Raw genomic sequence first — 15949 nt, forward strand, 5'->3', positions numbered from 1 at the left:
CAATCCGGGTGGTGGAGGATAAGTCTCAGTTGCCTCCACTTCTGAGACCGCCAATCCGCGCATCTTATCACGTGGTTTGTTGTGCATGACACCGCGGAGACTCCGCATGTGGAGCCTCATGCTATTCTCCGCGATCCATGCACAACTTACCACACCAACTTTGCCCCATTGAGAGCGAGAACCACTAATCGTGACCACAAGGAGGTTACCCCATGTGACTGTACCCTCCCTAGCATCTGGACCAATTTGGTGGCTTAGGAGAAATGGCTGGAGTTACTCAGCATGCCCTGGATTCGAACTCGTGACTCCAGGGGTGGTATTCAGCATCAATACTCGCTGAGCTAACTAGGCCCCCCATCCTAAGTGTATCTTAAGCATCCAAATACTTTTTGAGGCTACTGTAATTATTAAGCCACGCTTGATTTCACATTCTCTCTCATTTTTCTCTGTTTGTTTCTCTGTTGGAAAGACTAAGGCGTCAGCAGAATCCTGGCCTTTTTGGTAAAATGAGGACATCAACTTCGGCACGTTTTGGGCCTGAAGATGCAGATGGAGCCCCTAGTGACCTTGATGATGATGAGGAAGAAGAACTGCAGCTTCAGATCCCCTAAACTATTCATTTCACACCTGGGAATGTATGAAAGACTAGCGGATCGCATCCTAGCATTTCAACTTCCACTTCATTTCATCTCTCAGCTGGAACCAGAAGAGGATAAAGACTTTGAAAAAAAACTGACTACCAAAACTGTCTATCTCCATGCTCCTCAGCAAACAGATAAACACATAAATGTATGTGCCAGAGCCTAAAAAGTGATTTTCTTTTTTTTTTTTTTTTTTTTTTTTTTTACGTTTTCTTGTGTCCGCACAAATGTTGTGTCTGTTATAGTCCAAGATGGCACATGGATTATAGATATATAGGTATACATGGATATACACAGTACAGGTTCATAGACCATTCATTGTGAATTTGCTCTCGTCATTACAAAATTTAATGATTTCTCATACCAAATTGCGTTTTATGCTATTTATTAATGACTATAAGTTTGGGGATGTCATGACCCTGGGATTTAAGCACTAAAAGTCCCATTTGAATTCAAGTGACTCCTAGAAACCTAGTGTAAAAGCAATAAGCACAAGCATGCTTTGGCATACAGAGTTCAAGCCTAAAACAAGCCCATTGAAACATCTGTTCACATCTCATTACATTCCCATCTGATGTCTGACCTCAGTTGACCTCTGTAAGTACTGATGCATATTTAAGCATCCATACTTCTGTATCTCTCCTACATGTATGAATCCCTTTCCGCTTTTTATTTTCCATCTCCTTGAATATAATTTTGTCTTTTCAACTGTTTATTTTCACTTTTCCATATTTCCTCTTCCCATTCATTTGATTTCTCATTTAATCTTTTGTCAGCTCTCCCACACAGCCCCATCCGTTAACACTAACTCTCACACCAATATTCAAAACAACCCATTCAAAACTTGATTATGTTTCCCATGTCAGGGGAACATTTCATTTGTGCTGTGTTGTTACTGAAGAGCAAGCAAGTGCTGTTGTTTAGCAGTAGTCCTGCTTATTTGTCCCAGATCTTTTCTTAGTGTCCACAAAAAAAAAATGTTTGTGTCTTTGCAGTGGAGGAATGGTGTTATTTTATATAGGCAATAGGGTATTTTTTGTATTTGTGTTTGTATTTTACTGTAATAAATGTTATGTGTATATGTACTGTATATATTGGCTGTGTGACTGTGTGTTAATGCAGAGTTTAAGGCTACACTTACCTAAAATCTCACAGATCATTGCACCATGCAAGGGACGCTGTGCCTCTCTTGACATCTTAAAGGGATAGTTCACACAAAAATGAAAATTCTCTCATCATTTACTCACCTTCATGCCATCCCAGATTTGTATTACTTACTTTCTTCTGCAGAACACAAATTAAGATTTTTAGAAGAATATCTCAGCTCTGTAGGTCCATTGCAAAGGCACCATAAAAGTAATCCATAAAACTCGAGTGGTTTAATCTATGTCTTCTAGAAAGATGTAATCTCTCTGGATGAGAAACAGATCAATATTTAAATCCTTTTTTACTATCAATCTCCACTTCCACAGAATGTGAAAGTGTAGATTGATGGTAAAAAGGACTTAAATATTGATCTGTTTTTCACCCACACCTATCATATTGCTTCTGAAGACATAGGGTTTTTCTCAAATTTTAAGAACGCAGAGAACGGACCTGTGTTACTGTATTAAAATGATGCCCCAAAAAACAACAAATGTTGACTGAGTATAACGACTCTCACGAGCCATCAGACTTTCACAATCTTACATCAGAAACTCTTGAGGAAAACTAAATGATAATTGTCCTTCATCTGCCACCATAGTACCGAGTTCTTGCCCACAAGTCACCATCTGATGCATCCTCGATTTTAAGAACACATCTTTGTAGTTTCCTGTGTTCTCTGTACTTGCGTTCTTGAGGATTGGAATCAAGCATTGGCAGTGTATTATGACGTAGAACAAGTCCACGAGAACGTAAGAACACAAAAGAATGCAAATTGAGAAACAGCCATATACTTAACCACTGGAGTCATATGGATTACTTTTAAGCTGCCTTTGTGATTTTTGGAGCTTCAAAGTTCTGGCCACCATTCACTTGCATTGTATGGACCTACAGAGTCGAGATATTCTTCTAAACAACTTTTTTGTGTTCTGCAGAAGACAAAGTCATACACATCTAGGATGGAATGAGGGTGAGGAAATGACAAGATCATTTTTATTTTTGGGTGAACTATCACTTTAAAGCTTAAGTGTGTAGTTTCTGCGATACTCGTGTCACCAATCAGAATTACAAAATAAATGTTAAAAAAAATAAACATTGTTTTCAAACAGATTTCTGAATGCACCGTCTTTCTGCCATTGGTCAAGCAGATAGTCCCTCCCAAAGCTCACAGCATTGGCTAAGTTAATGTTGGGCTGGACGGGTGACTCAAACAAACTTATCGGGGAAATCAGCTTACGAATGGTTTACTTGTAGCCGTCTGCGTATTAAGCTAGAATAGAAAGTATTTTAACATTTAAAAAATTACATTACCTTTAATAGTAACATCTCCTAAAACTTTTTTCTTAAAAGTATAACTGTATTGCTTAAAGCATACTGAATGTTTAGTGTTTCCATGCTCCATGATAATTAAGTATAATGCTGCATGTTATACTCGTGTTTAGAGTACTTCAGACATGGTTCAGCAACCAAAGATGACTTCAGGATGGCTTGTATTTCTTGCATTTCTCTTTCAGTCTTTTTAATTTCTTAGACTTGTCTTTGGTTCACTGAGCTCATACAGATTATAATGGGCAAGTTTAGCAGGTAGTTAAAGAGAAGAATTGGATCCTTCAGTGTAGCAGTGCTACACTCAAACATTTAACTGTTTAAAACAGCTTGATCATATAGCTGAACAATCTCAAACTATATTCTACTAGTATTTGCCCTTTGCAAAATAAATTTAAGCATTGCAGATGCTGTTGCTAGGTCAGTGTGCTGGTACACTGAACCATAGCATCTGCCAGAAACTGAACTATCCAATCATAAAAGCTGTTATTTGCTAAGCTAGGAAGTCCCTAAACACCTATTATTTGTGTGCGTGTGTGCGTGCGTGCATGCGGGTGGGTGGGTTTGGGTGGTTTACGTGAAAAAAAAATTAGGTTACAAACTGGTAATTACAAGGGTATTATGCTATAAATGTGGTTTATGAGGACATTTCTAGTGTCCCCATTATAAAACATGCTTGATGTTTTTTGAAAATGTAAAAATGCAGAAAGTTTTTTGTGAGGGTTAGGTTTAGGGGTAGGGTTAGGGCATAGAATCTATAGTTCGTACAGTATAATAATCATTATGTCTATGGAGAGTCCTCATAAGGATAGCCGCACCAACGTGTGTGTGTGTGTGTGTGTGTGTGTGTGTATACATGTTTGGGTGATTTATGAGGACTTTTCTTTAGGTTACAAACTGGTAATTACAAGGGTATTATGCTATAAATGTGGTTAATGAGGACTTTTCTAGTGTCCCCATAATTCAAATTGCTTAAAAAAAAGAAGAAAAAAAAACATACTAAATGATGTTTTTTTTGAAAATGTAAATATGCAGAACGTTTTCAGTGAGGGTTAGGGGATAGAATCTATAGTTTGTACAGTATAAAAATCATTAAGTCTATGGAGAGTCCTCATAGCCGCACCAACGCGTGTGTGTGTGTGTGTGTGTGAGAGGGAAATATATGTTTAAACTCCAACTGCATCAGGTTGTGTTCTGCTTCATTGGATATTTTGTCTGTTACTGAGGCTTTGTGGCAACTTCCTGGTCCATTACAATGATGTTAGTGCCTAGGCAAAACAGTATTAGCATTCAATGACCATCACAAACCTCTTAATATAGTTTTTATTCCCTATTTTTACTCTTATTACCTTGTTTTTACTTCTAACATTTTCACTAATGATCATCTCCCTCTCCTCTCCAGCCATGTATGACTGATGCTGACAGAGTCTTTCTCTGCCACTGAAGGAGACGAGACGAGATGTTAACTTTTTTGCTGCCTAATATAGTGTGTCGTCAGTTCTACCTGCACTTATAGTTAATGTAGAAAGTCATAATCTGAAGCAGGCTAAGACTAAAATAACATCCATGCTCCTTCCTAGCCTCTTTAACGATCTCCAATTATCCACATCTCAAACTTGAAGAATTGAAGCACTTTTCTGGAAGCCGAATTAAACATTGGCATCTTGAAGACCTCAAGTGTGACAGCTCAAAAGCATGCATGCATCAAGTTATGACGATATCTATATAGTGAAACAAGGTTTCCCAAATAAGAGTGTAGAAACTAATAGTACTTCTTTGCACCATTCACACTTAATATTGACTGTCAGCAGGCTGTGGAGGGCTGTGTTAAATGTTATGAGAAACAGCACGTAGTGATAGCTTTTCTTGTGTTGCTGTAACGGTGGCCAGCTGATAGATAGCTGTGCAATGTGTATAATCCTCACTCTCCTGACCTCAAGAGGTGCACTAGCAACTGACGTTAGAGGCTGTAGCCTTTTGCCTCCTTGTTAGTGCACCCGCCTCCCATGCTGGAGACGCCGGTTTGAGTCCCGTACGGAGCGGGTAGAACAGGAGCGTCACATTGCTACCCTCTTGCATGTCATGGAGTATCTGATTGTGCTGTTTACTGTATATGTCACTACCAGAATTAATGGTGCACTCAAGAATTTTTTTCTTTGTCATCTTGGACTTACACTGACACCTGGAGGCGTGGATGCAGTATCATTCAAACACAGTGCTTTAAAGTTATCGGTGCCATTGTAGAAATTCACTATTTATGGTCAGCCACAATTAATTTAATTCATTAGTGAAAGTTGTGAATAACAGGGCGATTTCTGAGATTAAGCGAGTAGTATTCGGCTGCTCATGTGATCTTAACATGGCAGCCCCCCCATGGGGGACCCTCTCCATGTAAAATAAAACCACTTTTATAAGGTTACTGATATGACTGGAGTCTTCTTCTCATGCGAGTAGTCGTGATTTTATACATATCTTTTAAAATTACAGTTAATTTCTTTAGGAGTTAAATGTTTTTAATGAGGAAATAAATTACTGAGTCCACCTTTAAGAAAAGGCTAAATCACACAGTTTGAGATTTTTAATGGGAAAAGATCACTCTACACATGATAAATTAGTTTACATTCTCTGAAGAAAATGTGAGTGGTGCTTGTCCAATCCAAACTCCTCGCTGTGATGCTAGGGTGTTGCTATGCAGTTGCAAAGGTGTTCTCAGTGGTTGTTAGCATTTTGTTAGCGTTTTCTGGGTGGTGGCAAGAAAAAGAGCCCACCCCCAAGTGTCCAACTTGGTCTCATAGAATCATGTTACTATACCTACATTTTGGCCAAATTATTTTTACATGGCTTGTTTCACCCTGTTCCTCACACAATGCTATCATATGACATATAAACACTTTTAATTTAGAGCATGACTTGTAAGGCAGTGCATTTTAATGCTAACTACATGCTAACTAACCACATATACAAGCTTGTTTAAGCCTGATCATATATAGCAATGCAAAGGACTGGGGTATGAGTCCTGAAGAGCATGTGACACGTGAAAAAATGTCATAGAAGCATGTCAAACAATATGACATGGTTGCTCTAGCAATTGTGTTTTTCATGTCTCATTGTATTTTATGACACTATCAGTTAAGTTTATGTTTATATTTAAGCTTTAGGGTAGGGGTGTTGGTTTTGTTGTATTCAAGGAGCATTAACCTTAAAAACCTTATCTTAAAAACAATCATCTGTTTGGAAGAAAAATTAACTCGTTTTAGCCCCACACAGTGAACATTTCACTGCGGAGCTACTGAAATACATGTAAGAAACCACATAATATAATTTTACGTGAATGTTGCCACAGTCACGTAATTTTAATGCTTCAAGTGACTGATGTTCTTGTCCCTATACAGTTCATGTGATTTATTTTTTCAGCTGTTTTGTTGTCTGCTAAGTGAAAATCAGAGGTCTGATTGTTTTGAAATCTAGTAGCACACCCCTCCTCAACAAATCACATAATTTGAGGTGCCATTCAAGAATGAATGCAATAAGGTATGACATTATTGTGAATAAAGTCACGGCTAAGTTAATCATTGGTAAGTTAGGCACGGCGCAAAGTGGAGATCCTGCAACCCATTCAACCGTGATGTCATCATCCACTGCAAAGTACCAAAAATATATAAAAATACCTGGATGTGTTCTTGATCAGGTCGAAAATCGAGGATGCATCGGACTGTAACTTGTGCGCAAGAACCCATTTGATGTCCCAGAAGTCATAGCGGCACTTTGGTGGTGAGGACATTTATCATGTTTTTTCTTCAAGAGTTTCCTGTTGTAAGCTTGCGGAAGTCTGACGGCTTGTGAGAGTCGGCATACTCTGTCAACATTTGTTGTTTTGTTGGAGCATTTTTAAATAATAAGTACATGGAGAAAACTAGTGTTAACAGACTTTATTCTTTCAACATGTCACCAGCCCTAAAGAACCTTATCGGTGTGATGATAATAATGCTGTCACTGGTGTGTGTCAGCACGCTACTGATGACGCCATATCCCTTGCCCTTCATCTTGCGTTGTCCCATCAGGAGAAGGACACATGTTAGAATGCTGTTCATAGACTTTAGTTCAGCATTCAACACAATCATCCCTCAAAACCTCACAGAGAAACATCAGCACCTCGCTCTGTAACTGGATCCTGGACTTCCTGTCTGAGAGGCCTCAGGCTGTCCGGATGGGCATCAACTGTTCCGACACCATCACACTGAGCACCGGAGCACCACAAGGCTGCATGCTCAGCCCACTCTTTTTCACCCTGATGACTCATGACTGTACTGCCAAAAACAGTACAAACCACATCAAGTTTGCGGACGACACCACGGTGGTGGGACTTACAGTATCAGCAACAATGATGAGTCATCATACAGAGAGGAGGAGGAGCTTCTAGTGGACTGGTGTAACAACAACAACCAGTCTCTGAATGTTGACAAAACATAAGATATAATCATTGATTTCAGGAAGTCCCGTGCCACCTACCACCCACTGCACAAACGATCTCACTTGGTCCCTCATTACCACCTCACTGGCCAAGAAAGCACAGCAGCTTCTCTACTTTCTGCGGTGACTGAGAAGGGTGAACCTCCCCCTTTCATCCTCACCATGTTCTACAGACGAACCACTGAGAGCATCATCACTGTCTGGTTTAGCAGCTGCAATGCTTCAGATCACAAAGCCCTGCAACGAATTGTAATTACTGCAGAGAGAATTATTGGAACATCTCTCCCTCCCATATCAGACATCTATCAAACATACTGTGTGAACAAGGCCCTCAGCATCACAAAAGACCCCACCCACCCCTCCTACGAACTCTTTGCCCTGCTACCATCTCATAGGAGGTTCCGGAGCATACAGGCCAATACAAAAAGACTGTACAACAGTTTCTTTCCTCAAGCTGTCAGGCTCATCAATGCCTTGACACCTACTTCCATCACAAGAGGAAAGACTGGACTGTTGCACTGAGATAACTGACAACATCGAGTTGTCATTAACACACCAATACTCTATCAGTAAATTATTCTATAACAATAATTATTAAAAGCACTTAAATACCTCACTAATCTCATATTGCACTGCTGCTACCATAATCACCTGTCACTTTTGATATGTCACTTTTGTACTATTATTATTGTATTATATTGTGCACCATGTTTCCCCATCCCCCGACCCCCACTTTTTGGTACTTATTATTATGTGATTGTTTAAGTGTATTTTTCACAGTGTATTAATGTTTGTTTATTGTCACTTTTCGAAAAAATTGCACTACAGACCTGGTGAAACAAAATTTTGTTCCACTGTATACTTGTATGGCTGGAATGACAATAAACTTGAACTTGATAATGCCAGTAGTTCTCTCACTGGCTACAAATTTGCTGGGACGGGTAATTGCGCAAAAAGAAGATCTATGGGATTTGGATTACATGATTACATGTCATTTACAATGCCTATCAGTCTGACTTTCATAGAATCACCAAGCTGAGGTACTCAGGGACATACAAAAATAAAATTATTGTTTATTTTCATGATGAAACATGAACAAATGTTTTATGAAAGAATGTAGTGTAAATTGGTACTTAACAAATGTGGTTTTAAATTGTGGTTTTCATCAAAACATAAATTAAGTAATCCCAAAGTGCCTAAAAAGTGTTATCTGAAATATTTCATAACTGATTACCATTTTAGTTGTGTAATTTGTAATCAGTTCCACATTTCAGAAGAAATCTGCCCAACACTGTTGGTCATATATTGAACTTATGAAAAATAAACAGCCCAATTCTTAATGGTGGGCTCAAGTCGAGACACATTAGCAGAAATGTATGTGCCAAAAAGTCTCTCTTGTAGCATGTCCACAAATTAGTTACCTTTGGGTAGGAGAAAAAATGCAGGTTCTTGGTCTATGACACATACCATTTTTGTCAACAGCAGGAGTTTTTGTTGAAACACTGTTATAGCTTAGAGGACCTGAAGCCATTGTTTGTACCTTTAAGTCCTTAATCTCTTTAAAAGACCTCGGGTCCTTGTATAGTGGAGGCTTTTTGGTGTTTGGGGCCTAGCGAACCTGAGTGAGGATGCTTGAAATGATTGCTTTAGTAACTAAGCTGTCTGGGAATTCAGCACTCGCATGGTGCTCTTCAAAAAGCATAGCTAGCATTTGCATCACAAATTCAAGCTGTGTCCAGTAAGTTTCTCTCTGTATGATGAAATAAAGCACTCAATTACACTAATGATCATGCATGCTTTTAGTACCATATGATGTGGAGATACCAATGAGACCATAGGGAACTGTAAACAGCCCAAAGACACACAGAACACAGTTCCCTTCAGTGGAACTCATCCACTCACCAGGGCCGCTAATGAGTTAACCAAGAAAACTATGTCACTAATATTATTTCAAAGTGACAGTAAAGCAAAAACTGCTATTAGGTGTGTTTGTTAATTTTCCCCCTCCAAGAAACCAGTTGTCTGATCTCCATGGTGATAATTACAGGCCGTGTAGCTTGACACCTGGTCATTATGGCCAATGTGGAGCCTGGCACAGAATCACATTTAATATAGAAGAGACGCTTTCAAAAGATGAGTGTTGCCTCTCCTGCTCCCCACATTAGTGACAGCTTTATTGGTTCATTAGGATTTCTGTAACCTGTGCAAGGTAATGGATTCTAATGGAATACAATCACAATTCTCTGTAGCTGTAATGGAATCTAACCTCTTAGTGCGTGAAGATGCATCGTGACCTTGATATTGTAATTGAAAAGGGTACAGATGGAAAAACTGAAAGAATTGGAAATAAATGAATAGCATGCACAAAAGAAGTATGGGAAAAAATGAAAAGAATGTATAATAGAACATCTAAATATGAAAAAGAATAAATGCAAAAAAGCATATGGCATGAATATGTACCTCCTTTCATTCTTTGCCTTAGCTTAATCACATTGCCATCCTTTCTATCAAAATCACACACTCCTGAGAACAGGGTAAATGTGACAAGTGGAGTGATGCTGGAAGGTAATTGGTTGTGAGACTGTGTCTGAGAAAATTCACTGTAGCCCTTAGAAAACAGTTGAATTTCTGATGAGCGTAGATATTCCTCACACTGTAAATACTAACAGTTATCTAAAAAATATATATAAAAAAATAATTAGTTTACTCAAGATTAATTTTTTACTCCTCTTACTAGTTTTAATTATGTTATCATTACTCTCTAAACCCTAAGGTTGTCATTTATAAAAACATTTAAGTGGTCCTAATTAAACAGTACTTGAAATGTCACATTTTGGAATCATAACTCAAATATATATCCATTCTTTAAAACTTTGGCTTCGAGTATTAGTAACTCAAAATTATCAAGAACAAAACTGTGGCTGTGTGGAATACCCACAAGCCCTTGTGCTTGAATAAATTATGTATTGTATTTGATCAAAACAAGAGAATTTATGTTTAAAAAAAAATGGCATTTAAAAATGTAAATAGTTTGAATTCTTATGACTATTGTTGTTATTTTGTTATAGCTGGTTGATGGTTGTGATTTGTGTGAAGTCACCATGAGTGTGATTAGTGTTACCTCATGTGAAGTTGGAGCTTGTTAAATTTAAACCATTTTTCTTTACTCAATTGTACTTTATGAAAGTATAGATTTATGTGCACTAAGAAGTACTGGGGAGAATCCAATGTGCCATGTGGTGAACCGAGATTCCTGTCATAATCACCCTTATACTGTAAAAAACGTGCTATAACTCATGCAAATAATTAAATAAAAACAATGATACTTTAATCACATACGAGTTACGTTTACTTGTAACTAGTTTACGTTACTTAAAAAAAAAAAAAATTCAGTTTACTTGAGCCAAATAAGTACGTTTACTCCAAAAATAACATGCAAACCGATGGCCTTATAAAATCTAAGGTCAACTAATTAGATTTTTACCTCAGTGGTGATAAAGGAGCTATGCTAATGTTGTTTCTGTGAGTGACTTTAACATTTATTTTGGCAGTTTTTAAAATCTATTTTAGATTTAGGATCTGATTTTCAAGACATCTTTTGTTTTACAGACAATTACACAATTTACCAGAAGCTAAGGGAAGAATCTATACTGCACTTCTCGATTGTTGTTTCCTCACTATCTGTTATATGAAAATGAAATGATGTATTATAGAAAATATATGAAATTTAAAGAGTATTTTTTTTTTATTTTATTTTTTTTTACTGGCTTGGGCCTGTAACAAAAATGATCAGTCTCTGTGTTTACATCTAATTTGCATATTAAATGGGCAAGAAAATGGGATGCAATGCTAATTAATAAGACTGTTTTAACAAACTCTGACTAATACTGCCTGGGATTTTGTATTAATATAACTGAGGTTTAATTGTGTCTATAGTCAGTATAATATTCTCTTTGCCTTGCTCACATTGGCATGGCTTAATGTAATGGTAAAATGAACTGCAATGCATCTTTATTATTTTAAGGAGTTGCCAACATTGTGACTGCTGTGGCATTGAGTTTATGTAAATGTAAAATCGCTAAACTGAACTGTTATATTGTATCATTAAGCTTGCGTATAATGGCATGCATTTTGGCAAAATAAAAAACTAATTTTGATTTAATTGCTCTAATTTCAATTTTAATTCTACATTATGTATATATGATGTTTTGTGCAGTGAACTATTGGCTACTAAGAGCATGAACCCATAAAAATTCAAGAGATATATAAAAACAAATAATAGTCCAATTAATAAAGTTCAGTGTTTTATTTAAATACTTTTTGTAACTTTTGTACAGTAAATAAATTAAAAATAGTTTTGTGTTGGGTCGCCACTCAGTGTCCAATATAAAATGTGGGTCCTGAAGCAAAACCAGCTGAGAACCACCCCAGATAGCACATGTACATCTCGGAGACGTCTGTTTAAGAGCAATTCACATGGAAAGCATCACATTCTAATTAACATCTTATAAACATCTTAAAAAGATCAGATTTACAAATATTCTAAATCATAAACATCTCAAAGACATCTGCTGAATGTCTTATTGACATCCGTGAGGAAACGTCTCATAGACGTATTGCATATAAGCAAACAATCTAAAAAAATATGTCTTCCAGATGTAAACACACACATCAAATAGACATCTGGATGATGTACGTGTGCTATCAGGGACCGGTCTATAGTGCACAGAATGCATGTGTTAGTCTTCTAATTACCTCAAATACGTATATTAAAAAAAGGAACAAAAAATAAAAAAAACACGAAAAATGTAATAAATAATAATAAATATATCTGCAAGCAGCAATTGTCAGGGTTCAAGCCTTTTAAGAACTTTCAAATGTATTTGTATTTGTATATATATACTTTATAAGTTGCTGAATTTGCAAACTGGTGTTAAATATGACTCTGATGTCTTGTGTTCAACGATCCTGAAACAGGATAATTGTTATGGTGGTCATTTTTTTTTTTCTTTTTTACTTTTTAACTGTTATAAAGCCACAAAGCACCCAATCTCCAAAAAGGTTTTAGAAATTTGAATATTTATTTTAGGAATTATAGGCTTTTGGATACACTTGGTCAAACTCACATGATAAAGGGAACCCCTAAGTAACTAAATAAATAACTAAAGTTCAACTTTTCTTTGATAATTATTGAGTCCTAGATGTATTTCACAATAGCAGTTAACACTGGATAATATACAATAATTTACACACCATTTATACAGACATTTTGCTGAAATTTGATTGGCTGCTGGTGGCCATGTTTTTTTATTTTTCTGAGTCATATTGTAGAATATGTTAGCATATGGCCCCTACAAGGTGCATACCAATTTTCAACTTCATTGATCATACGGTTGCGGAGTTATGAGGTTTTTTTTTTTGTTGTTGTAGTGCCCCCTATAGGCGAAATTGTTCGCAACTTTGCGTGCATCCCCAGAATGTCCTGTTGTCTATGTGTATCACGTTTCGTAACATTTGGCCTTTTCATTTGGTAGATATTGGTCAATACATTAAAAATGGACGATCCCTGACCAATTTCTTGGCTTATATCTTCGCAAGGCTTCGACAAATCCTAAATTCCTTTGATAACTTTTTGTCAGGAGGGTTTATAGTACACACACCCCAATTTTCGTGCATATTGGACATACGGCTTAGGAGGAGTTTGAAAAAGAAGGTTTTTCGAATTATGCAAATGAGCGGAGATATACGTTTTGTACGTCTTGAGCCAAAGAATCCAATGATGTAAGACACTTGTGCGACAAACGGTTGAGGTGTTATGGGCCAAAATGTAAACATTGTCACTATAGCGCCACCTTGAGGCCGATTGGGCCGAAACTTTGATACGCTGTGGTACTCTGGGGGACTACCTTCCCTTCTTTCAGAAGTTTCAGGTCTCTACGACTTACGGTTTGGTCTGCACGATCAGTTTTAGGGCAGAAGAATAATAAAAATAAAAATCCTTACAATTACACTAGGGTTTCAGCCCTTTGGGTTTGAACCCCTAATAATAAAAACTTATTCCACTGTCAAAACAACAGGAAGTACATATCAGTTGCACTCAATATTTCATTACAACATCAATTAGGTCAAAATGTACTGTGTTTGTGAACTTTTGACTGTCTAGTACCAATGTGCAAAGACTGACTAAATAATAGGAATTCTGTTCTTTAGTATGGTGGCTAGCTTTGAGCATTGCCTCCCAATTCTGTTCTATTGAGGGTCTTTTAGTATCCAGATATGTACAAGTAGATTTTCCTCAATGTGAGTTTTACAATGGTGTCAGAAAATCTGTGTAGACTCCATTCCCACTGTTCTTATGATGTTGCTCAACTCATGCAGGTCTCATGAGGCACTGGGTCTAATATAAATAAATACAGATTCCAGCGCAGAGCACTTCTTAACTGAATATAATTTTACTAACTCTTGAGTAGGATGTACCAGTGCCTGTTTTCCTGTTCTTGTTTATTTTGTGAGGCTGTTGTACTCTATGCTTTAATAAAGCAAATAAAGAATCTCCATTATGATATGCTTCATAAATGGGCCCATTTTGTGCAACAAATTAAATCATATCTCATGTACAAGACCAACATGATCACACGACATACAGACCGGGTTTTGCTCAAAAACTGCGACCTAGTATACTGTTGACGAATTCACAGTGAGATCAGTCTGACCACACAAGGCTATTAGATTTGAGTAGATGCTTCCTTTAGGACTCACTGTCAGATAACAAGGAGACATTTCTTTGGACATCAATTTGTGCCTTCAAAAAGTATTTATAAATGCTCAACTGCAACATACTGCACAAGAAAGAAAAGTCATTAGAGCACGGAGATAAGGGCTTCAGGGCAGTTGTTTGTTTGGTGAATTAAAGCTGTCAGAACTGGTCCCTCTAAACCAGCAGTGCTAGAGCAGGTTGAAATCAATGCATAATTAAATATATGAATCATGTCTTTTTTGCCAAAAAGTCCTGAATACAAACTGTGGCATTACATTACATCAAACTGTGGCATTTTTCTCTGTTTAGTGTGAGTGAAAAGAACTGGATGTTAAATGGAAATGCAAACAGAAGGACATAAGATTGATGAAAAGATGGGTGAAAGGATGGAAATGGAGAGCTTTCCTCTGGTTTGCGTGGGGTGTTTGAAAGGATGAAATGATGCAGTCTTTTTCCTGCACACTGACAGATGGCAGAAGGCCATGTCAAGAGAACCATTTGCTACGCAAATAAAAATGGAAGTGCAGTTCTGCCGCCATATAAAAGCAGATTTAAACTGTGCTTGGTGAGCCCTTATGCGTCTGGCACAACACTGAATAGCACAGAGGAGGTTTGAGTGAAATCCTCCAAGTGAAGATTGAATTAAAAAGTAAATAAAAATGCTCTTTGCACATGGCAAAAGTGCCAAGCGAGTGTAAGAGAGTACTAGACATTCATAGGAATAAATTCAGCTACATTCTCTGTTCATTGTGCTGCTTTTAAATGTAATATTATTTCCTGTCCTGTCCTTTTAAATAGGAAAAACTATTTGATTTCAATTTCATTTCAAATTTATGGTTGGTTAGGTCAGTGACATTATTGATATTGGATTCATCTTGTGATAACAGTCATGGAAATTGACACTTAAATTGAAGTCTGCGTTCATCTCTCTAGAGCTACGGCTGTTGAACACTGGCTCATGCTTTTGATTTGCCAGAGAGAAAAATATATATTCTAGAAATACACATGAGATGAGAGAGTAAGACAGTGGTTTAATGTCCCCTGACAATCTGAGAATTATATTTATTGTGGCTTTGCGCACGCTCATTCTTAACACACACATCTGTTGCCCATTTAATCATAATTGTATTAGAGGGCACTTCCTTCTCAGCACTGAAGCCAAAAGCCAAAATACACACAATGCAGATTGAAGAGAGGATGATGGGAGAAAGGCAGCGAGGCTGGAGAGCAGAGTGAAAGAGTGAGCGTTTATACAGGCCCCAGTGAATTCCCCTTCTGAATTGCTCTTTGTGTATTTGGTGGTGTTATGCTTGAGGCATTGCTAAATGTTTTCTCCTCTGGTCTCATTACTGTCTTTATTGTCTCATTGCAGTGTCATTACTGTGTCATTATGCCCTGTGCAGTTCAACAGAACAGTTTTTTCTTCAATGAAAAATTAAATGTTAATCTGTAGACTTTTTCAGGTATGTTTCTTTTATGTCACTGCATGTTTTGCATGATAAAGCCCTAAAAAACTTTTTAAAAGCTGTTTTCAGTTTCCAATGCAAACAAATTTCTACGGCACACGACTATCCCACATAGTCTAACCATCGTCAGTATTTTTCCTTTTCAA

General features: G+C 37.3%; 1 protein-coding gene across 4 annotated transcripts in view; it reads left to right on the top strand.

Moving 5' to 3' along the window:
- Positions 1-2894, top strand: part of ccdc102a (coiled-coil domain containing 102A) — a 127474-nt gene extending 124580 nt beyond the window's left edge. For all 4 annotated transcript variants that reach the window (XM_051651688.1, XM_051651678.1, XM_051651696.1 and 1 more), the window contains one exon: positions 470-2894. In XM_051651688.1, coding sequence (XP_051507648.1) covers positions 470-611 — 142 coding nt within the window. In that variant the 3' untranslated portion in view covers positions 612-2894. The remainder of the gene's footprint in view (positions 1-469) is intronic.
- The last annotated feature ends 13055 nt before the right edge of the window (positions 2895-15949 follow it).

Source organism: Myxocyprinus asiaticus, chromosome 2, assembly GCF_019703515.2.
Source record: "Myxocyprinus asiaticus isolate MX2 ecotype Aquarium Trade chromosome 2, UBuf_Myxa_2, whole genome shotgun sequence".
In the NCBI taxonomy this organism is placed as follows: Eukaryota; Metazoa; Chordata; class Actinopteri; order Cypriniformes; family Catostomidae; genus Myxocyprinus; species Myxocyprinus asiaticus.